Source organism: Rhinolophus sinicus, chromosome 15 (assembly GCF_057876585.1).
Source record: "Rhinolophus sinicus isolate RSI-liver-muscle chromosome 15, RSI-T2T, whole genome shotgun sequence".
In the NCBI taxonomy this organism is placed as follows: Eukaryota; Metazoa; Chordata; class Mammalia; order Chiroptera; family Rhinolophidae; genus Rhinolophus; species Rhinolophus sinicus.
The window spans coordinates 94,428,020-94,451,785 of NC_142515.1; the positions used below are offsets into that span (position 1 = coordinate 94,428,020).

The window sequence follows — 23,766 nt, forward strand, 5'->3', positions numbered from 1 at the left end:
TGGGCATATCTACGTCACTGGCAGCACAGCCTCTAGCCACGGGAGGCTCTCCTACCTCTCTTGGAAACCTGGTCTTTTAGACACCCCGGCCTCTTTGGTGGCTCTTCGGCCAATGGACTTACATCTGGGTCTCTGTGCCACTGTGCAGCTCCGGAGTTGGATAATGAGCCTTACTGTATTCATAAGTCCAAGTACACTTTGTAGGAAAGAAAAAAGGTTAAGACTTAAATTTAAAATGTCAATGTAAAATATTTTAGGGTAGCAACTAAAAATTTGTGGCTATATAGATTTCAGTCATACCACTAAAATTATTTAAATTAAAAAGTGTGGGCAGAGAGGGAAGAAACATGAGGTAAACACTGAAAAAATGAGATGCTGGACATAAATCCAAAGTTATTAGCAATTATATTATGAAGGAAATGTCCCAAAAGAAAGGATTGAGATTGAATATCAAATATTCAAATATTTTTAAATTCCAAATGATGTATTAAAATGAGACATTTACAAAGTAAGGGTACAGAAAGACTGAGAAATTAAGGAAAAGCACACTGACATAACTACCGATATACTTATTGATGAGCCTCATTAATAAGTAGGACAGTAGGGGTCCACATTCCCCTCTTTTCTCCCATCATATGGGCAAACCTCTTGGGGAAGAGATTTCATTAATGGATTTCAGATACACCCATGTCTTCATACCTGGCCTGGCCACCATTGTTCTCCTTTCAGAAAACAATGTTTCTATCAACATGCCTTCTCATTGCCAAAACTGTGGGACCCATGATCTGATATTTGCTTCTTCCAAGGTACGAGTAGAGTTAGCCTGTGACTATTTCATGGTTGTTGGCTGAGACCCTGAGACTTTGAAGTCAGAGAAAAAGGACTTACTATACTCATGGTACAGCTAGCAGGTTGTCCATCCGCATGTTTGTATTAATTCCCTTAGCTCCCAAGTCTCTCAGGGGTGACACAAAGGGCCCACATATGTTGCCCGTACATAGGTTGAGGTGTGTTACAGGAAAAGAAAGCTGAGGTTGTGGAACCTATTTTATTTCAAGTGGTAATCAGCCCTGCTCTTTGTCTCCATGGGAGAGATGATGTCCTATTTCAACATTCCTCACTGCAAACACACTTCTGGGAAATGGCCTGGAAGCAGACTGGTCATGGGCTTGCATTCTTCACGTATTCATCAAGATGAGTGGGAGCAGGAAAGACGCATGGAGAAGGGTGTCAACAATTCACTCCTGGCTCACATCGTTTTGGCCTTTTGAAGAATGGCACATGATTATACCAATCTGTCAGCCACGGAACAACAGAAGCTGGGACCAAATCTGTTCCATTCACTGTGTACAGCACTTACTGACAACACTACCACTAGGAGTCCAAGCAGAGGAATGAGGCCCAACTGCAGCAGTGACATCAAATGCTGCTCACAATGTCTCAGACGCAGGCAACTGCACCCCTAGGTCTTACCTCAGACAATTAGGATCCCATTTAAGGCCAAACTGTGTGATCGCTTACATGGCACACAGATTGGTTAGGACTAATCTGCTGATCTTTGGTGTGGCTGCCAGTAATTAAAGGGGGCAATAAATAAGCTAACTAACAACACACAGTACCCACAAGCTTTCCAAACTTCCTCACAGTCATAGTTTATCCCTTCAAAGGAGTAATTTACAAGTCTCTTAAGGGATGTGTACTTACCAAAAAAACACTCCCACACTTTTATATTCATATAGCTTCTTTCCAGGGTGCATTTTCACATGTGGTGTAAGATTTATAAAATGGATACACCATTTCCCATGTACCCCACAATCATAACTTCTCTCATGTGAATTATCATTTTACTAAAGGTTGAAAGCCAATACACACACACACGCGCGCGCGCGCGGTCTTCCTATATTTCTAACATTCATTACATTTTATGCCTCTGTGAGATTACCAAAGAATATTAACATAAAGGCAGAAGTAAAGCCTTCCTACATACATTTCCCTCCACTGCATGTTATGACTTACTCTTTATCACCTGAACAACTTTTAGTATTTCTTACATTCATGAGTCTTCTTGCACACGAAGCTTTCAGGAATTTCTGAAGGCTTTCTCAGATTTCTTACATACAGAGGACACCAAAAAGAAAAAATGTATACACATTTTAAGAAAGGAAAACTGTATTAAAATTGTAGTACTCAATATATACCGATAACAAAAGATGAATACAAGTCACGTGTGACTTCTGCAATTACAAGAGGTGCTCAAAGTGGTTACCATGAGCGTCCAAACACTTCTGATTACAGCGAACTACTGCTTGAGCAATGTTGACCAAAGTGTCCACTTGTATACACCCCCCGGTATAGAGGGCACCTCTCCACTGTGAGTTTTTAAATGTTGAGTTCTTAAAAGACATGAGAAGCAAGTGTAGGTCTCCCTGTATCTTTTACCTTCATAGAATGTTATGCCATTATGAAGTCTCGTGGGTATTAAGGCCTCAACACTAAATAACGGTTTTATACCACATTCATTATATACAGATGGTTTTTCCCCAGTGTGAGTTATCATGTGCTGTAGTTTAAGGATGTGAAATAGTTTAAGGCTGTATGTTATTCTTACCTTCACATGGCTTTTACAGTAATTTTAGATATGTAAAATTGTTAGAACAAAAACAAAAAACCCAAAAGACTATCTCACATGCCTTATAACCAGAAAGTTTTTCTCTGAAGTCTGAGTATTTACACATTCTGTACAGTATGAACAATTATAGCTCTACCATATACCTTAAATGAATGGGAATTCTATCCTGAGTAAGTTCCCATATATCACGTAAGGATGAAAACTGACTACAGCTTTTTAATAGTCTTTACTTTCAGAAGGTCTTTACTCGGATGAGTTTAAATGTGAATACTAAGGTCTGAGAAACATTTACAGGTTTTTTCACATGCCTTAGTTCTTAGATGTTTAGCGAGTGCTGAAGATTGAGTGAAGGTTTTTCCACATTTCTTACATTCGTATGGTTTCTCTCCAGTGTGAGTTCTCATGTGAATATTAAGGCATGTAGGGTATGTAAAGGCTTTCTCACATTCTTTACACTTGTATGGCTTTTCTCCAGTGTGAGTTCGCATGTGCAAATTAAGATTTGTGGAACGAGCAAACGCTTTCCCACATTCTTTACATTCATGCGCCTTCTCTCCAGTATGAGTTCTTAAGTGTGCGGTAAGGCCCGATGACTGCGTGAAAGCTTTCCCACACTGCTTGCATTCATATGGCTTCTCCCCAGTGTGCGTCCTTACATGTTTTCTGAGCATTGAAGAATTATTAAAGGCTTTCCCACACTCCTTACATATAGAAGGTTTTTCTCCAGTATGTGTCCTTATGTGTAAGACAAGTCCTGAGGAACGGGTAAAACTTTTCCCACACTCCTTACATAGATATGGCTTCTCTCCACTGTGAATTCGTCCATGTTTTGTAAGGTATGAGGAATCAATAAAAGCTTTTCCACACTCTTTACATTCATATGGTTTTTCTCCAGTGTGAATTCGTATGTGTAAAATAAGTCCTGAGGACCGAGTAAAGGCTTTCCCACATTCCACACATACGTAGGACTTTTTTCCATTGTGAATTCTTATATGATCTGTAAGGTATGAGGAATGAGTGAAGGCCTTCCCACATTCTTTACATTCATATGGTTTTTCTCCAGTATGGTGTCTCATATGTACCTTAAGGGATGACTGATTAACAAATGTTCTCTGACAATCCTTGCATTCACACAGTTTCCCTCCTATCTGAGTTTTCTTGTGCCCAGTAAGATTTGAAAGCTGACCAGATGCTTTCTCATGTTGAACACACTCAGAAGTTTTCTCCACAACATGTATTTCCTTGAAAGTATGAATCAAGTTCTTTTTAAAGGCTTTTCCACTCTGGTTACCTTTAGAAGCTTTCTGTCTAATGTGAGTCATAAGAAATGAATGTTCACTAAATACTTTTCCACAGAGGCTAGAGCCATATTGTTTCACTCCGACATTACTTCTCTCCTGTTAAGAAAAATAGTAATTAAAAACTTTTTCACAGTCATTATAATAACAGAATGTCTCCCCATCACAACTTTTATGCATTGGAAACACGATCATAATTGCATTTTTTCCTATTATTTTAAGTTGAATAAGCTGACTATGAGTACAGGACCCGGCATTATATTCTCTACTTTTACAGAGCATCTTAGAGAGTTTTCCTGATAATTATTTAGACTAAATTGCACTTTAACAACTGGATACCAGAGTTACATATATCTGGATGTTTATTAGTGAGAACTCTGAGGAGACAGAGTTGAAATAAGTTTAGAGTGTTCCTCATATTCTTGATGTTCAGAGAATCTCTTCATAGATTCTTTCGTTGAGTAAATGGCATTTATCTCATATTATTCTCAGGCATGTTTTGCTTCTGGTCCTGATGTGGACGGGAAAAATTACTCTTGGAAATCTTACCAGTTTTATTCCATTTGATGTTTCTTCCACAGAAATATCTTGAAGAGGTGTGGAAACTTTGGTTTTGAGTTGCAAATCGAATTCTGAAATAAAGTGGAAAAACTCAAGTTTGGAGAACAATTGTGGGATGTTGTTTAAAACAACATAGCACAGAGAATAACATAACAAAATAGTGTGCACAGGGAACTCCAGGCCTCCTTCCCACCAAAAAACAACTAACAAGCTTACAAAAGCTATCAGAACTAACTCTTGCAAAATTTGGAATTTCATCAAAATGTACAAGAGCCAAGGAACTTAAGAAAGAAGTGGCTGTATTTCACCAAGAGAGTGTTGTGGCACTCTAACTTCCTGCCTACCATCCACACGCTCCAGAGAAGCTGTAGTCATTTAGATGGCGTTCCTTGAGCAAGCTGCTAGTGCCAAAAGGAACACTATGGACCCTGTTTTGATCTGTCTGGCAGCTTCCTAAAGTATCGGTGCAAGGACTTCCCTTGATTTCACCCAATTCAAGAGTTCCTAGGAGTGAGAAGGCATTCCAGGCAGCTTCTGCTGAAAGTACATACAGGTGAAGTATTGGCAGAACAGCATGAGGAAAGGGAAAATGGTTGGGACTAACAGGAGAGAGACTGAAAAGCCTTGGAAGGAAGGAATTGGCAATGTTATACATATGGCGGTGGGGGTAAATGGGGACTGACTGCTTAAGGGGTACACGGTTTCCTTTTGAGGTGATGAAAATATTTTGGAACTAAAAAGAGCTGATGGTTGCCTAACACTGTGAATGTACTCAATATTGATGAATTATATTCAATAAATTGGTTAATTTATGTGTATTTTACCTCAAAAAAAGCATGTGGTACATGCGTATGTCTAAATATGAATGAAACATAATAAAAATGGTGAAACAAAAAGCAAGATGGACCACAAAAAGTCTGGCTGTGTTAGGAGTTTGGCAATGATAAAGATATGGTGTCAACTGTAGGCAGTTTATGAAGCTTCAGGCGAAACTAAGGCTGACAGTAAACAAAAATGGTGATCGAATCAGGAAAACAAGATAGAAGGTACTGGGAAAAGAGCTACCTGCAAGGAATGAAATTTTCAAATAAGCCAAACAGATCTTTCTGAGAGAACCGAAAAAGTCGAGATCAATGGAAATGAAAGGGAAAGGAAAACTCAGAAACCAAATGGCCTCACCCTTCTCAGAAAAAGTGTATACCTTTAAAAGTTTGCAAAGTGACATTTCCAAAGCACCTTTCCCAGGCTAGTAATGCTCTTCACAAAACTCACCCTGCAGAACTCCCCTGGTTCCTGTCCTCAGCTCTTCTGCTCCTTCCATCCCTGAGCAGACACTGGGTGTGCATGATTCATACCCTACTTACAGGAAAAATAAAGAGGACCTTGCAAGACATGAAAAACATGGCCTTGAATCGGGAACCAACCCTTTGGACTTCAGTATTTCTCAAGACGGTAAAGTCTCACTTTATAAACAGCAAAATAACCATGCAAAATTTCAAATAAATGCAATAAAACTATTTTAAAAGGAACAAAAATCCAAGCACATTGTCTCTCTGTACCCTCAAACGCCTGGAGATCTCTGAGACCTGAGTGAGCACCATGTCCAACCTTACACATATTTAAAGTCTTCAGGTTTTTAGTCCCTAAAGGAAATAAAGTCATGTATTGACATAGATCTTCATTTTCATAGAGAATCCTCTAGACAGTAAGGCCCTTGAGGCCAGGGACTATATCTGTCCATATCTGCTTGTTTATCACAATATTCCCATTGGACAGCAAAGGTACTTAAGAAACTTTCATTTCATAAAGGGCTCAGTAAAGAAACAATGCCAGCCTTACCTACTGCAATGAGATTCTCATAGTTCTCCAACATCACTTCTCTGTAGAGATCTCTCTGTGTTTGATCCAACAAAGTCCACTCTTCCTGGGTGAAGTCCACGGTCACGTCCTTGAAGGTCACTAAGTGCTAAATCATCAAACACATGCTGGTTTCAGCTAAGTCCCAACTTCACTGATCTTCTCAGAAAGATGCATGAGGGACTGAGAAAGGGGGACAGAAGCCTCCAGTCCACCTGGGCCCAGACCTCTTCTCCTCTCTAGCTTCAGATACTCCCTGGTGACCACACACAGTCACATGGATTTACCAGCATCACTGACACGGGACTGAACTTATCTTACCATAACTTTATCATGGGCTGTGGTTAGCACTGAACACAATGCAGCACTTTGTAAAACCTAATAACAAAAGAATTATTTCCAGTGACACAGGAACTCCATAAGATTAGGTACCTTCATTTCCTTCCATAAGATCCGTCATACTGTGTAAAACAATTAGCCAACATGCATAACTGAGGATCAGAAAGAATTAGTAAAGACTGAGATAAAAGAATCATTTCCAGTGTAATCCCTGTATACAGCTGTATACTGAGATAGCATGGATCCTGGGGAAATTCACCAGGACTCATTCCCTAAACAGGGTCATAATTGCTTTAAGCTTGGGGACATGGGTCTTAATAGAAACAAGCATGACATTTTGAAGAAAGGTCAACTTTCTACTCGCCTGAGAAGAATCCATCAGTAACCCAGCCACCATCTTTGCCTCCTCGATTTTCCTCTCATCAAGACAGAAAGGATCCCAAGAAAGATGACCTCGGAGAGAAGAATGGTACGGACGTCAAAGCCAATTCGATTCCAACAATTACATGCCTATCAGCTGTTCCACATCATGCACATGACACACCACAAACACACGTGTGAAGGAACTATACACAGTAGATGATTTGAGAAGAATCAAAAAGGACTTACCACACACATGAGTCAGATCAACGGCAGGCATACTGTGACTCTGACTGAGATTTCCCAGAACATTCCACTTCTTAGTCAGCAGATTGCTTCAGAGAAGCTTTCGAATTTAAAGTAAGAGGTTGATCTCGACTCCTCTTCATATACTAGAGTGTCCAGGTAACTGGTTCACAGTGTCAAACATTAAGCAACAGACATTTTTTTCTCAATTTTCAAACATCACTCTTTAGCCATCTCTCTGCAGATGAAACATGTGACAGCCATTAAAAACTGTCTAATACTACGTACCACACAAATATGAATAACAATTGCCATTTATGGAGCACCTGCTAAGTAGTTCTACATATATAAATTCCTCTAGTTGTCCTAACAACTCTCCAGGTTGGGTGTTAATACTGCCATATAATAACTGAGAAAACGAAGGTTCACAGAGGATTAGTAACTGACCCAAACTCACCAGTTGGAAGAGTGAGCCAGCACTACACACAGTTAGTGTGCCAAGAGTCTGATCTCCTGTGGTTGTCGATATTCCTGACGTGACCAGAATTCAGTCCCGACCCTCTGCTAGGCATAACGGAGAGAAGTACAAAAGGTTTTATGAAATCAGAAGTCTCCCTGAGTACTCCCTGCTGGAGCTTGACTGGACTTGGGATCGTTGCCTCCCTCAGTCTCTTATTTCTCCACTCACTCAGCAAATACTTACTAAGGGCCTTCCTCATGCCAGGCCCAACACTAGGCACTGAAGAGGGAATAGTTCTTAGGGATCTCACAGCTCAACTGGGCAATGCACATAATAAACAAATAATTGGTATCAGTTGACGAGCAGTATAAAGAATCAATCCCACTAAAGTATGAGTACCACACATACACAAATATAATCTTGATACACAGACAAGAGTGGTTAGGGATAAGATAAACTAGGGAAATGAACAATTCAGGGGAGCTTGATAATTAATACCTCACTTACTTAAAAAATGAGTGTTCCAATTTTGACTCACAAACTTGAGTATCAGCGTTTTAGAAAAAACTCGAAATACATTTCTAGTGTTAGCCTCTCCCACAGGACCTGGATCATGTCATTGTTTTATGTTGAACTTACATTATCTCACAGTTAACAACAAAGACTATTGTAAATATTTTTAATCTTTTCACCTTTTCATATTATTGATCAGTTCTACTTTTCCATTTAGTACTGATTTTATTTTTACTCAGCCTTTCAGTACATTTTATTCTACTTCTGTACCTCTCACTCAACCTTATGAGGTAGTACCCTTAGTTTCATTTCTTGAACTTCTTTTGTTGAATTACAGCATCCATACAATAAGGGAGGCAATCATGAATAAAAATCTCAGCGAACTATTAAGAAATGATCAGGCTCAGGTAAGCACCAATCAGGTCAAGAAACAGAACATATCCATATCCTCCATCTCAGACATATTCTTTCTCTTCCAAATCACTACCTCAATCCTCCCAATCACAACCACCATCTAGGCTATCCTGCCGATTTTTGAATTTTAAAGAAACAGTATCAACCATCATGCATTCTTTTACGTCTGGTTTCTGTTATTCAAAATATGTTTGTGAGATTCATCCAAATTATTGCATCTATCTACGTTTGGTCCTTCTATTTGCTGAAGAGTATGCCACAGGAAATACATGCCGCAATTCATCCATTCTTCTTTTGATCCACTTGGGGTTATTGTCAGTTTGGGGATATTCCAAATAATGATGCTTTAAGTAGTCTTTAGGTTTAATTGGTGCACATGTGCATGCCTTACTGGTGTGTTACCAGCAGGTCATATTTAGTTGATACTCTTTAAAAATGTGTTTCGTGTATGCACATCTTGGCCAACACTTGCACTGTCACCTTTTTAGTTTTACTTTTAACCATTCAGTGTGTACAGTACTACCACACTGTGGTTTCAATTTGTACTGCCCTGGTTGCTGATGATATTAAGCACCGATTCACGTATTTGCTGTCCATTTATATAGTTTCCTTATTGAAGAGCCTACCCAAACCTCTTGCTCATTTTTCTATTGAGTTTTCCTTTGGGGGTGTTAATCTGTATGAGTTATTTCATAACTTTGCTGTTACATGTGAGGCAATTAACCAAGTTATTAAAGGTCAAATATCGTTTCTGTAACATTTCAATCTCCCTTACTCTCAAAGAGTTTATATACACACGGAGAGAGATACAGGAGCTAATGCAGAGTATTAACAAATGGTCAATGGACAACAAGGTAGCACCTAAATATCACCAACTTCAGTAACCGACGCCCACAGCCAGATCATTTCTGCCCAGCGCTCACCACAACGCACCGGAGGGAAAGAGGACGCTGGGCCGTTTCTCAGAACAGCGTAAATGCTTTTCCTTCTGAAAAAAAGACACAGTTTGCTGTGGCAGCTTTTGAAGAGAGGTGCACAGCTGATGGAGAAAACGCCCTGCCTCCACCGGAGACTGAGTCACGGTCCGGAGCTGCGCGGCGGGAGCGGGCAGTCTGGGCGCGGGGCACTCAGGGGGGGCGCCCGGATTCAGGGACAGCCGGCGCCGCGGGGACTAAGCGCGGAGCCCCGACACCAACAGGTGAGAAAACCCACCTGGGACGGAGGGAAAAGCGCGAAATGAGACAAAAACTTGCCAGCACTTCCGCTTCCGTTGCCCATCGCCTTCAGCGTAAGGGGCGGGGCCTCAGGAGTTCGGGATCGGGAAGCGGGAAGGCCCGGGCGGGACTCGTGGGACAGCGGGTCGCTTCTTGTCGACGCCAGGGGGCGCGGTAGGACCTGAATCCAGAACAGGCTCCCCGTATGGACCAGTCTTGATGGGCAGTGCCTGGCCGGAGCGCAGAGGACTCCGTTAGAAGCGGAACAGATGCGGACTCCTGTCCCAGGAGTGCGTGCTTCCTGGCAGAGTCAGATCTACGGCTTAGTGTACTGGCAGCAACAAGTTCGTTAATGGTTCTCAACAGGCCTTTCTCCTTGTTTCTTCAGTACTATGCAACGATGTGCATATATTTGCAAAGATAAGCCTACTAGTCTATAAAATGGTCTGTCCCCCATATTCATTCAGTTCTGTCTTTGAACCCTTAGTTTTGTTTGAGATATATTTCTCATAGCATACAATTAACCTATTTAAAGTGTACCGTTTGGTGGCTTTTAGTATATTTACACAGTTGTGCATCCATCACCACAATCAATTTTAGTGCATTTTTATTATCACAGAAAGAAACCCAGTACCCCCTCAGCCATAATTCCCCACCTCATCCCCCAAACTAAGGCAACTACTAATCTACTTTTTGTCTTTATGGATTTGCCTAGTCCCCGAAGTTCATATAAGTGGAATCTTACAATATGTGGTCTTGGCATCTGGCTTCTTTCATTTACATGTTTTAAAGGTTCATCAGTGTTAATAGCATATATCGCTTCTTCATCTCTTTATTACTGAATAATATTCCATAATATAGCTATATCACCATTTATCCATTCATCCATTGATGGACATTGGGTTGTTTCCACTTTTTTGGCTATTATAAATAAATAATATGGAATACCTTTTAAGCAGTGATCAGAGGGAAATTCACATACTAAACACTTACTAATAAAAACTAGAGAATAATAAAAAGTAAATCCAAGCTCAGAAAACCTTGAAATAGAATACCAATGCAAATCAAGATATAAAAAGTTATATAAGAATTTACACTACAAAAAAAGCATCAAACCCAGATTGGATGGTTTTGTTTTTTGGGTTTGTTTGGTTTTTTTTTCCGCATAATAGCCTTGTTGAGATACAATTTACATGCCATATAATGCACCCATTTAAAGTGTACATTCAGTGATTCTTACTATACTTGCAGAGTTGTGAAACCATCACCACCATCAATTTTAGAACAATTTCGTTATGCCCAACTCCCCATTTAATCCCAAATCCTAAGCAGCCATTATCTATATATTGTTTCTATGGATTTGTCTATTCTAACCATTTCATATAAAGAAAAAACAATACTATGTGGCCTTCTGCGACTGTTTCACGTAGCATAAAGTTTTCAAGGTTCACCTATGTTGTAGTGTGAATCAGTGTTTTATTCCTTTTAATTGATAAATAATATTCCTATCAGTTGATGGTCATTTGGGTTGTTTCCACATTTTAGCAATTGTGAATAATGCTATGAAATATTTATGTACAAGTTTATGAATGGACATGTTTTCATTTCTCTTGGTTATGTGTCTAGGTGTGGAATTGCTGGGTCGTATTGTAACACTATGTTTCATCTTTAGAGGAACTGCCAGATTATTTTACAATGTCACCTGCAGTGTATGAAGGTTCTCCCCATCTTTGCCAACACTATTGTTTTTTTAAAAAAACATTACTATAGCGTACTTTATAAAGCATTATTATTACACAAACCTAGTTGGTGTAAAGTGGTATTTCATTGTATTAATAGTTTTGATTTTAATTTCCCCAAAGACTAATGGCATTGAGCATTTTTTCATGTGCTTATTGGTCATTTGTATATCTTATTTGGAGAAATGCCTATTCTGATCCTTTGATTATGTTTTAATTGTGGTGTTTATCATTTTATTATTGAATTCTAAGAATTATTTATACATTCTAGATTCCATTCCCTTATCAGATATAGAATTTCCAAATATTTTCTCCCATTCAATAGATTGTCTGTTTACTTCTTTATATGTTCCTCTGAAGCACAAACATTTTGAATTTTGGTAAATTCCAACTTGTCTGTTTTTTCTTTGGTTGCTTACACTTTTGGTGTCACATTTAAGAAACCATTGCCAAATCCAAGGTCACTAAAGATTTAGCATTATGTTTTCTTTTAAGAGATTTATACTTTATGCTATTACATTTAGTTCCTTGATCCATTTTGACTTAATTTTTGCATATGGTGAGGTAAGCATCCAACTTCATAATTTTGTATGTGGATATCCAGTTGTCCCAGCCCCAATTGTTGAAAAACTTATTTGTTCCCCCCATAGAATTTCTTTTGGCACATTTGTCCAGCATCAGTGTACTGTAAATGTCAGCCCAGAAGTTTTAGATAGGGGAATTATACCAAAACTTCAAAGTTCAGATGGTTCCAGTACTCCATAATTGTTTCAGAGCAATGAGAATGAACAAACACTTCCTAATTCCTATTATGAAGCAACCATAACATTCATATAAAACCTGATAGGATACAAAAAAATAGAAAGTTACTTATGAATATTGATTCAAATGAACTATGTTAAAATTAGCAAACAGCCCACGAAACCACATTAAGAAAATAATAAACTTTGCCAAGTGGAATTTACTCTAGAATGCAAGTTTGATTCAGTTGTTAGTAAATCCACTAAATACACCACATAAATACATTTGTCTAAAAAGATAAATCATATAATTATATCCATAGATGCTGACAAAGCTTTTGACAAAATTCAACACCCATTATTAATATAAGCACTTGAGAAAATAGAAACTGGTGAATCTTAACATGATTGTCTATATCTACTTGTGTGTGTGTGTGTGTGTGTGTGTGTATACATACATGTATGTGTGTCTGTCTGTGTGTGTACCAGTGGTATTAGCTAATGCAATTATATAAGAGAAATTAATTAGAAACATAAAAATTGCCCCCCAAAAAAAGTGAAATATACATGGAAAGCCCTAGAGAATCGATAAAATTAATATAAACAATAAAAGAATTTGCTATGCTATCAGGATATGAAATTGCCATCTAGAAATCGACAGCTTTCATCTACCAAACCAATAACCAGTAAGGTGATATAATGGTAGAGAAAACCTCACATATAATAGCAAGAAAAAGATACTTTGCATTAAACTGCCCAATAAATATATAAAACCTACACTAACTTTAAAATACTTTATTTTTTTTAACTTTTATTTATTATTTAAGTGTGTTTTTCCAGGACCCTTCAGCTCCAAGTCACGTAGTTGTTTCTATCTAGTTGTGGAGGGTGCAGTTCACAGTGGCCCGTGTCAGGATTAAACTGGCAACCTTGTTGTTAAGAGCACCACACTCTAACCAAATAGCTAACCGGCCACCCCTAAAATACTCTTGAAAAACACAAAATAGGCTTTAACAGAAGAAAAAAAATCTCCCTTGTTCTTCTGTAAACATCATAAAGATATCTATTCTCCCCCAGGTAAATTTAAAATGTAACATAATTCTAATAAAAATGCCAGCAAGCTTTTTTAAATCAAGTTAAGCAAATTGATACTAACATTTTTATGGGAGAATATATAATGTTCTTAAAAACATCTTAAGATACCTGTCATGCAGGGAGTCACACAGGGTCTCTGGTCCCGCTCCCCACATAAGAACGCAGGATAGGGTGAGGCCAAAAAGGAACACCCACGGAGCCATAGGTAGGGGAGTCACACCACTATAGTCTCACTGGAGGCTGGATTCACACGACATGAGACCTGCTGTCCACTTTTCTGCCAACTGACTGACTCCCCTTGCTAGCTGCAATCCGCCGTGCTAATTGCAATCCGCTCTTGCTAGCTCAGCCACCATCTTCTTGCTAGCCCCCATTTGCTGCTAGTGTAGCCACGGCAGTTCTATTAGTAGCCAATGGCTCACTGGTTACAGCTGACGGCCAACTAGCCAGAGCTGATGGCCATCCTATCACAGTTGATGGCCGTTTACTATCTGAGCCAGCACCTTTCCACTTGAGGCCGAGAGCCTGGAAACAGCACTCCTGGCTCTGTCCCCACAATACCTTAATAACATCTGATGGTGCCCAAGAAAACACTAAAAAACAAAAGTGGTAAGACATTAAAATATACTATAAAGACATTGTAATTAAAACTGGTATTGGCATATGAACAGAAAACAGATAAATGTAATAAAATGGAATGTCTAAAAATAGATCCAAGAACATATGGAAATTTACTTCATAAAGGTGGTAATTCAGATCACTGGGGCAAAAATGGAGGGTGCCAACGGAAGAGTTGGGATTTCTTTACCTTTAATGAAAGGTGCTAAAACAACAAACTGATTAGCCATCTGGGAAAAGATAAAATTGCGTATATATCTCACATCACTCACAAAAACAATTTCCAAATGGATTATGTGTCTAAATGTTGGGGAGATGAGGAGAACCCATACACATATGTAGGGTAATCAAGAGATTCCGGGACTAATTAAGGGAAAAGATATGACCATGAGGTGGCAGCAGCATACAAAAGTTTCATTTGGGAAGCACTTTGACAAGTTCGCATGTGGGGAAACTCCCTCATAGTATGAGAAAATACAGAAGCTATGGCATGAAAGCTGCTACTCAGAACGGGACAAGGCAAACTCCTACTCCAGAAGGAGAAGGCGATCACAGAGGCCCCGTGTCTCCAGGTGATGTTGCTCAGGATCCTGCGGTCAGGAGGTGTCTCTGGGTGAGACAGCTGAAGGGCAGCAGCAGCTTGGGGTCTTTACAGCCCCAGGATTTATCTTATCTCTGACTAGCAGATGTTGGGTATAATTTCGTGGGGTATGCAAAGCAAATAGGCTCTAAATGGCTGAAAATCTCCTTGTCTAGGCTATGTTTAAAACAATTCAATGTATAGAATTTTGAGTTTGGTATTTGTGGGCTACTCTAAATAATGCTGCTGTGAACATTGGTGTGCAAATATTTATTGGAGTGCCTACCTTCAGTTCTTTTAGATATATATACCCAGAAGTGGAATTGCTGGATTATATGCTCATTCTCTGCTTAATTATTTGAGGAATTTCCATACAGTTTTCCACAGTAGTCACACCATTTCACATTCTCACCAGCAATGTACAAAGGATTCCAATTTCTTCACATCCTCACCAGCATGTGTTATTCTCTGTCTTTTGGATAACAGCCATCCTAAAAGGTGTGAAGTGGCATCTCGTTGTAGTTTTTGTTTGCATTTCCCTAATGATTAGTGATGTTGAACACCTTGTCATGTGCTTATTGGCCATCTATATACCTTCTTTGAAGAAATGCCAACTGTCTTGAAGTCTTTCTCTCATTTGTGAATTGGGTTATTATTTTTTGCTGAGTTCTGAGGGTTCCTTAGAGAGTCAAGAACCGTATGATTATACTGATACGTGGGATATAAAACTGAAAGCAACAAGGGAATAAGACAAAGAAACAAAAACTCATAGACACAGACAATAGTTTAGTGGTTACCAGAGGGTAAGGGGGGAGGGAGGTGGTAGATAAGGGTAAATGGGGTCAAATATATGGTGATGGAAGAACTGACTCTGGGTGGTGAGCACACAATGTGATATATAGGTGATGTATTACAGAATTGTACATTTGAAACCTGTGTAATTTTACTAAGCATTGTCACCCCAATAAATTTTAATTCAAAAAAATATCCTGGATATTAATCCCTTATCAGATATATGATTTGCAAATATTTCTCCCATTCTGTGGGTTGTCTTTTCACTCTCTTGCTATTGTCCTGTGATGCACTAAAGTTTGTAATTTTCATGAGGTTCAGTTTATCTTATTTTGTTGCCTGTGATTTTTTTATCATAGACAAGAAACTACTGCTGAGTCCAATGTCATGAAGGTTTTCCCCTATATTTTCTTCTAAGAGTATTATAGTACTAGCTCTTACATTTAGGTTTTTTATCCATTTTGAGTTAATTTTTGTATATTGTATGAAGGAGACATCCAATTTCATTCTTTTGCACGTGAAAATCCAGTTGTCCTAGCACCGTCTGTTGAACAGATTATTTTTTCCCCATTGAATGGACTTGGCACCCTTGTCAAAAATCCATTCACTATAGGTGTGTGGGTATATTCTGACGTCTCAACTCTATTGCATTGGTCTCTATGTCTATCCTCATGCCAGTATGTTTTAACCATACTTTTAATTCCTGCAAATTGATGCTTTCATAGCTACAAAAAGGCCACTAACTGTTAGTTGTTTCCAAGTAAACCCTGCCTCACCCAAAAACATCTCGAGACTTTAGATAGCCCCGAACCATAATCTCTAACAGTCACACTGAACATGAATTTTGTGGCGGAACCACTTTCATATATAGCTGGTCCATCCTAAGCCTGGTTACTGTGCCTTACCATTCCTACGGAAACCAAATAATGGTGCTTGCGCACAGTTCCGCTCCCTTCCTCCGCTTTATGACCAACCCCCGTACTTCCCCTAGGTGGCGCTGCACGGTATCTGTGCTTTTCCCCAAGACCTGTGAATATAACAGAAGTGTAAAACTCGGGTTTCTCTCTTGCTCTGCATCTGGCTTCACCATACCTCACCCAAGGTAATATGATGAAAACAACTGGGACAGTGAGCAGGATTGTTTGGCCCCAAATGAGAAAGAGATGCCACTGGACTGCTCTTGGCCTACTAACTGGATGGCAGAGGAGGCCCGGAAGACACTATTGCCTGCTGGTGCATTTGCACTTTGACCTATGTGCTGTTTGACTTTGGTATCAGGATAATGTTAGCCTCATAGTATGAATTTGGAAGTGTTCCCTCCTCTTCAATTTTTGAGAGTTTGAGAAGGTCTGGTGTTAATTCTTCTTTAAACCTTTGGTACAATGCACCTGTGAAGCCATCTGATTCTGAGCTTTTCTTTGTTGGGAGGTTTTTGATTACTGATTCAAACTGCTTATTAATTATTGATCTGTTCAGAATTGCTATTGCTTCATGATTCAGTCTTGGTACTTTGTATGTTTCTAAGAATTTAAACTTTTCTTCTGGACTGTCCAACTTATTGGCATATAGTTGTTCAAATTAATTTCTTTTCATCCTTTGTAGTTTTGTGACATCAGTTGTAATGTCTCCTCTTTCATTTAGAATTTTATTTATTTGAATCCTGTCTCTTTTTCTTGGGAAGTCTAGTTAAAGGTTTGTCAATTTTGTTTATCTTTTCAGAAAAAAAGAAACCAACTCATAGTTTCACTGATCGTTTCTATTGTTTTCCTATTCTCTATTTCATTTATTTCTGCTCTGATTTTTATCTTCTTCCTTCTGCTAACTTTGCGCTTAGTTTATTCTTTTTCTAGTACCTTGAGGTATAAACTTAAGTGATTGATTTGAGATCTTCTTTCTTATTACTGGCATTTATTGCTATAAAATTCTGCTTTTGCTGTATCTCCTAAGTTTCGGTATGTTGTGTTTCCATTTTTGTTTGTTTCAAGATATTTTTTACATGCAATCATGCTAGGGTTTGTTATTACCAGTTTTTATACTTCTAGTTGAAATATAAACTGCTATTTTGGAAGGTATATTTGACAATTCTAATAAGAAAATTCTAAAATGCAAATATCTTTAGCTCAGCAATGCCACTTTTAGGTGTGTATCTTATGAAAAAAATACAATACAGGTGTAAAAGATATCATTATAATGATATTCACTAAAGTACTGCAACAACAGCAAGAAAGATTGGAAACAAATCCTAATGACAGAGCATTGGTTAAAATATAACTTATTCATGTGAACAAATACAATGCAACTACTAAAATTCTTGTTATGTTACTTTTGATTTCTTTGTTTATATCTTGTCCCTTTCTTGCTATATTTATTTCTACTTTTTAAAAACATGTTCTACCTATTGAGAATGGAAGTTTTCCCCATTTCTATTTCTACATGAAGCTTGTGTGTATGGGTGAGGGTAGAGTGTGGGTGTGGGTATGTATGTTGTCTTGTGCCTAGTGTACCTGAGAAAAATTAATATTAATAGTTTTAAAATGGAATCTTTTCTGCCTATACATAAAACCATAACTAAATATATAGATAATATTGTCTCTTCTTTTCCAGTATTTATATAAATTAGTTCTAGACACTAGAATCTACAAAACAGTGTTAACTAAGCATGGAATATATGGGAAATCTTCACTTGTTCTGATTAAATGGAAATTATTTTGGCCCTGTACCATCAATTAAATGAATTCTTTAACAGAATTATTAAATAAAAATTATTTTACTATTGAAATCTGAGTAAGGTCTGTAGTTTAACAACATTGTGCCAATGTCAACTTTTTGGTTTTGATCATTTGTGGCATGGTTATGAAAGATGTTATCATTAAGGGAAGATGGGTGTACTAATTTTGCAATTTCTAGTGAGTCTAAAATTATTTCGAAATAAATATTTTTTTAATTTTATTGGGGAATTTTGGGAAACAGTGTGTTTTTGCAGGGCCCATCAGCCCAGCTCCAAGTCCAGTCGCCGTTTTCAGTCTTTAGTTGCAGGGGGTGCAGCCCACCATCCCATGTGGGAATCAAACCAGCAACCTTGTTGTTCAGAGCTCACACTCTAACCAACTGATCCATCCAGCCACCCCCAAAATAAAAATTTTAAATTCTAGTATTATTAATTTGGGTACTCTTCAATCCTGGGCATGTACCTAAAATGCCTACTTGACATCTCCACTACTGTGTGTGATGGTCATGTTAATTTTGAGATACCTTAGACTAAGTCATGATTTCCCCCAACATTTGCTCCTGTTCAGTCTTGCTCCATTTCCATAAATGAGAATTCCGTTACTGCAGTTGCTCAAGCCAAAATTCTTGGTGTCATCATTCTTTTCTTTTTCTCATAGACCACGTGAAATCTACCACAAAATCTTGTCATTCTACCTTCAGAATATATAAAGAATACACAAAATGTATTTACGAGTCATCCCATATCGCCACCTTTACTGCTATCACTGGACTTCAGGCCTTATCTGTGACAGCAGCTAGCATTACCTTAACTAATATGATAGATAAAGAGAGATAGAGAGATCTTTGTAGTACTTGTGGTATATGTGATTCTAGCCTAGATACAAAAAGAGGAACTGCTAGGCCACTTGGTATGATTTTTATTTTTATAAAAACATCTAATTATCCTCCAAAGTGATTATCATTTATACTCAATCCTATCTGTAATAAAGTATCAGTTTTCCCAAATATTTGCCTGTTATTGAACCATAAAAATATTTGCCAACCTGATGGGAGGAAACTAGTGTCTCCGTATTACTTTAATATACGCTTCCCTAATTGCTTCTGAAAATATTTTTTTTAATTGTCAGGTCTAATTTTATCAACATATGAAATTTTGTTTCTTCTGGTATTTTTAACATATCCAACTGATTATACTAAGTAATAGAAAAAAACTTTTGTATTTTTATGTTCTTATACTTTACTTATGGATTTTATTTATTTAAAGATTGTTTCAGTTGATTTTTGGTACAGTCTTGTCTTCATCTCTTTATCCATTTTTCTGAAGTAAGTTTCTCTCATTTGTGTAAAATGTCTCCTCTCAGAGCTTTTTATAAACAGTGTTAAACTTCAATAGTGATGTTAAAACTGAGGTTTTTTTTTCAAATCATTATTATTTACTCCACCAACCCCCCTCCCTGCTGGTAACCACAATACTCTTGTCTGTGTCTAGGAATTTGTTTTGTTTGTTCACTTGTTGCTTTTTGTTTTATATCCCACATATAAATAAAATCATATAGTTCTTGTCCTTTTCCATCTGACTTATTTCAATTAGCATAATACTCTTAAGATTCATCCATGTTGCCTCAAATGGCAATATTTCATCCTTTTTATGGCTGAGTAGTATTCCATTGTGTATATGTACATTTTCTATAAAGAACTCATATAACTCAACAACAAAAACCCAAACAATCCAATTGAAAAATGGGCAGAGAACTTAAACAGACACTTTTCCCAAGAAGATATATAAATGGCCCACAGATACATGAAAAGATGCTCAACTTTACTATTAGGGAAATGCAAATCAAAACCACAATAAGATACCACCTCATACCTGTTAGAATGGCTACTATCAATAAGACAGAAATAACAAGTGTTGGAGAGGCTGTGGAGAAGCAACCCTCATACACTGTTGGTGGGAATGCAGATTGGTGCAGCCGCTATGGAAACCAGTATGGAGGTTTCTCAAAAAATTCAGACTAGAATTACCATATGATCCAAGAATCTCTCTTCTGGGTATCTACCCAAAAAAATCTGAAAACATTTATCCCTAGAGATATATATACCCCTATGTTCATTGCAGCATTATTCACAGTAGCCAAAAGATGTGTTATATTGTTTTGATTGAAGTTATGTGAATAAATTCAGCTTCACACAGATACACAAATGGAAAAGGGGGGCATATTTTTATAGCCTCTTCAGATAATTGTGAATAGTCTTCTTTGATACTGCATCAAAATTAACAAGGGGTCATTTGTTAAAGATTAGTTTCAATGTGGAATCTGAAACCATATCAATAAACTTGTCATACTCTGTCACAAACAAAAATCAATTTCAGGTTGATTGAGAATTTAAATGTGAAACCAAACATCAAAATCAAAAAAGGGAATAAGACAATGAAGCCAACGTATTGATTATTGGAAGTTCGGGAAGGATTTCTCAAACAAGACACAAAAATTCACAAATAAACTTGACTTAAATTAAAATTCAGAATCTCGGTCCATCAAGACACCATAGAGAGAGACATTTACAAGCAAAAAAAGAAACTGTATCAAAGATATCGAACTCCTAAATATCATACAAAAATGACAATAATATAAAGCAGCAAAAACATATATAGGTATTTCCCAAACTTAAAATGGCCAATAAATATAAAAAGATACCCATGCAAGAACTTGCAAAAATCATAGAAATCAGCAAAATACAAATTAGAACAATGAGATAACGTTTCTTAACTACTCTAAACATAAAATCCCAAGCAAATTTGAACATACAGATTCTATACCCAGCAAGTTCATTTTTAAGGCAACTCATACATACCGTGTTTCCCGGAAAATAAGACCTCGCCGGACCATCAGCTCTAATGCATCTTCTGGAGCAAAAATTAATATAAGACCCGGTCATATGTTGCTATAATATAAGACCGGGTCTTTAATATAATATAATACCAGGTCTTATATTAATTTTTGCTTCAGAAGACGCATTAGAGCTGATGGTCCAGCTCAGTTTTATTTGTGGGGAAATATGGTAGGTGAAATGGGAGATGTGCATGAATATTTATGGCACCATATTCATAATTGAAAAAAGCTTCAAGCAACCAAAAGAGGTCCATCCACTAGAAACTAAATAAGTAAGTTGTGATATATTCATACAAAAGATACATATGCTGCAATTAAGTAAAGTACAGCTACATGCAACACAAATAAATCGTAAATATGTGAACAGAAGTGTGTCATGGAGGAATATATTAATATGCTATTATGTCGTTTTTTCCTTCTTAATTTTTTAGTAACCTTTTATTTTGAAATGGTTTAACATTCATAAGAAGTTGCAAAAATCATAGAAATGGTGGCGTGAGGTGGGCTTCTTGAGTTCTCCCCTGGAAGTTAACTACAAATTGAATATCTATAATTCATCAAAGGATTCTCTGCTCATCACAAGGAATAGCTAAGAGACACGCACGAGGATTACCTGAGGTGGGCAAATCGGGAAGGGGGAAGTGAGGAGACATGAGTTGTAGAGACGCGGGGCCCCAGGACGCAGACCAGAGATTGCAACAGCCAGGCTGTGGGCTCTCTCCCTGCGCCCCACAGTCCTGCCAAGGGATCAGCATATAGGACGGCAGTGCCCAGCATTCAAGGCAGAGACCTCAGCAGAGACCAGCGACTGGGTTCTCATGGTCAGGCAAAAAGCAGAAAAAGCACTGTGCCTGGGCCCCTCCCCCTACTTTCCCACAGCTCTCCTTGCCTATCCGAGTTTTAAGCGGGTCCAAGAATTGGAAGGAGTAGTGTCAGATTACAGAGGAACGGCAGCCCTCAAGAACTGGAAAAACCGGTGTGACAGCTGTGACCTAGGGAAGAGGGTTGGAATGAGTGTGACACTGCTGAGCCGGCAAAGGAGAAAAAGGCACCTACCTACCCAGATCCCACCATTTTTAGGTGGCTCCAGCCTAAAAATTAGAGATGCAGACACACGCAGGTGTTAGCAGTGGGTTGCAGAGACAGCTCTGGGCTTTCAGAAGTTCAGAAACCTCATACCCTCTGCACACACACACACACACACCCTGCACACAGAGAAGAGCCCTAAGACCCAGGTGACCTGTGCACAGAGAAGAAGCCCACCTCCTGCAGTGGGCCTTTGCGCAGGGGAGAGCAGAAACGGCACTGACCTTGTAAAAACTATCAACCACACCCCATAGCCCGCCCACCTAGAACTGCATTGTCAGGGTCATTCTGGGCACCTGGTGGTGGGCTCTGCCTCCACAAGATGGCTAGCATCAATAAATCAACAAACAACAAGTGCTGGCATGGATGTGGAGAAAAGGGAACCCTTGTGCACTGTTGGTGGGAATGCAGATTGGTGCAGCCACTACGGAAAACAGTATGGAGGTATCTCAAAAATCTGAAAATGGAACTACCTTAATATCCAGCAATCCCACTCCTAGGTATCTATCCAGAGAAATCCAAAACTCCAATTCAAAAATCTTTATGCACTCCTATGTTCATTGCAGCACTATACACAATAGCCACGACACGGAAACAACTGAAATGCCCATCGGTAGATGACTGGATTAAGAAACTGTGGTACATTTACACAATGGAGTATGACACAGCCATAAAGAAGAAAGAAATCTTACCATTTGCAACAACATGGATGGACCTAGAGAACATTATGTTAAGTGAAATAAGTCAGACAGAGAAAGACAAATACCATATGATCTCACTTATATGCGGAATCTAAAGAAAAGACTAAGTGAATGAACTAATCAGAAACAGTTTTGGAGACATAGAGGAAAAACTGAGGGTTGCTAGAGGGGACGTGGGGGGGTGGGGATAAGGGGGAAGGTGAGGGGATTAGAAAATAGTCAGTAACCACAAGATGGCCACGGGGTTTTGAAAATTAATTTGGGGAACGTAATCGATAATGTTGCAAAGATTTTGTAGGGTATCCGATGGACATGTGTCCCATTTGGGAGACCACCTCAGGGATGATGTAGATGCCTGATCTCTGCACGGTACACCTGAAGCTGAACAAAAATGAATGCCAACTGTAATTTTATATATATGTATGTATGTATGTATATATATATATATGTATGTATATGGTTACAGGAAGCGGAGTACAGCATTAGGAATAGAGACAGTGGAAATGTAATGGCTCTGTGTGATGTCAGAGGGATAGTGGATGGGGGGAGGGGGATTCACACAGTGTGAGGGATATAAATGATAAACGTCTAAGTTTTGCTTTGTCTTATGCACCTGAAACTAATAAAATTATATTAAAAAAAAAAAAAAAAGTAGCCACCAGATTCGGTGGGGAGGTCTAAGACGGGGCTCCACAGTCAGGGGGCGGAGCCAGAGGTGGGGCCAGGTGTGAGGGCGGGCTTAGGCGGGGTTTAGGCGGGGCCTCGCTTCTAGTGGACCTGTCCTTGGGATGCCCAATGAAAGCTTCTTTTGCTCTTTTCCTCTATGACTACGAGGCCCTATACAAAAGAACACCAGGCATACAAAGATATCTGCTAGTCCACAAAGTGGATCACACCTCC

General features: G+C 38.6%; 1 protein-coding gene across 6 annotated transcripts; it reads right to left on the bottom strand.

Moving 5' to 3' along the window:
* Positions 1–463: 463 nt before the first annotated feature.
* On the bottom strand, positions 464–22,965 carry ZNF846 (zinc finger protein 846). Of its 6 annotated transcripts, none has more exons than XM_074338213.2 (7): positions 9,611–22,965; positions 7,294–7,528; positions 7,049–7,137; positions 6,328–6,454; positions 5,761–5,847; positions 4,477–4,559; positions 464–4,026 (listed from the first exon to the last, which is right to left on the bottom strand). In XM_074338213.2, exons 2-7 carry the CDS (start codon positions 7,322–7,324, stop codon positions 2,887–2,889), a joined length of 1,557 nt encoding a protein of 518 aa, XP_074194314.1. In that variant the 5' UTR covers positions 7,325–7,528; positions 9,611–22,965; the 3' UTR covers positions 464–2,886. The 6 variants fall into 6 exon arrangements, with proteins under 6 accessions (XP_074194314.1, XP_088648602.1, XP_088648601.1 ...); XM_088792476.1 differs by having other exon boundaries at positions 7,748–22,965; XM_088792475.1 differs by having other exon boundaries at positions 7,294–22,965.
* Positions 22,966–23,766: the final 801 nt, after the last annotated feature.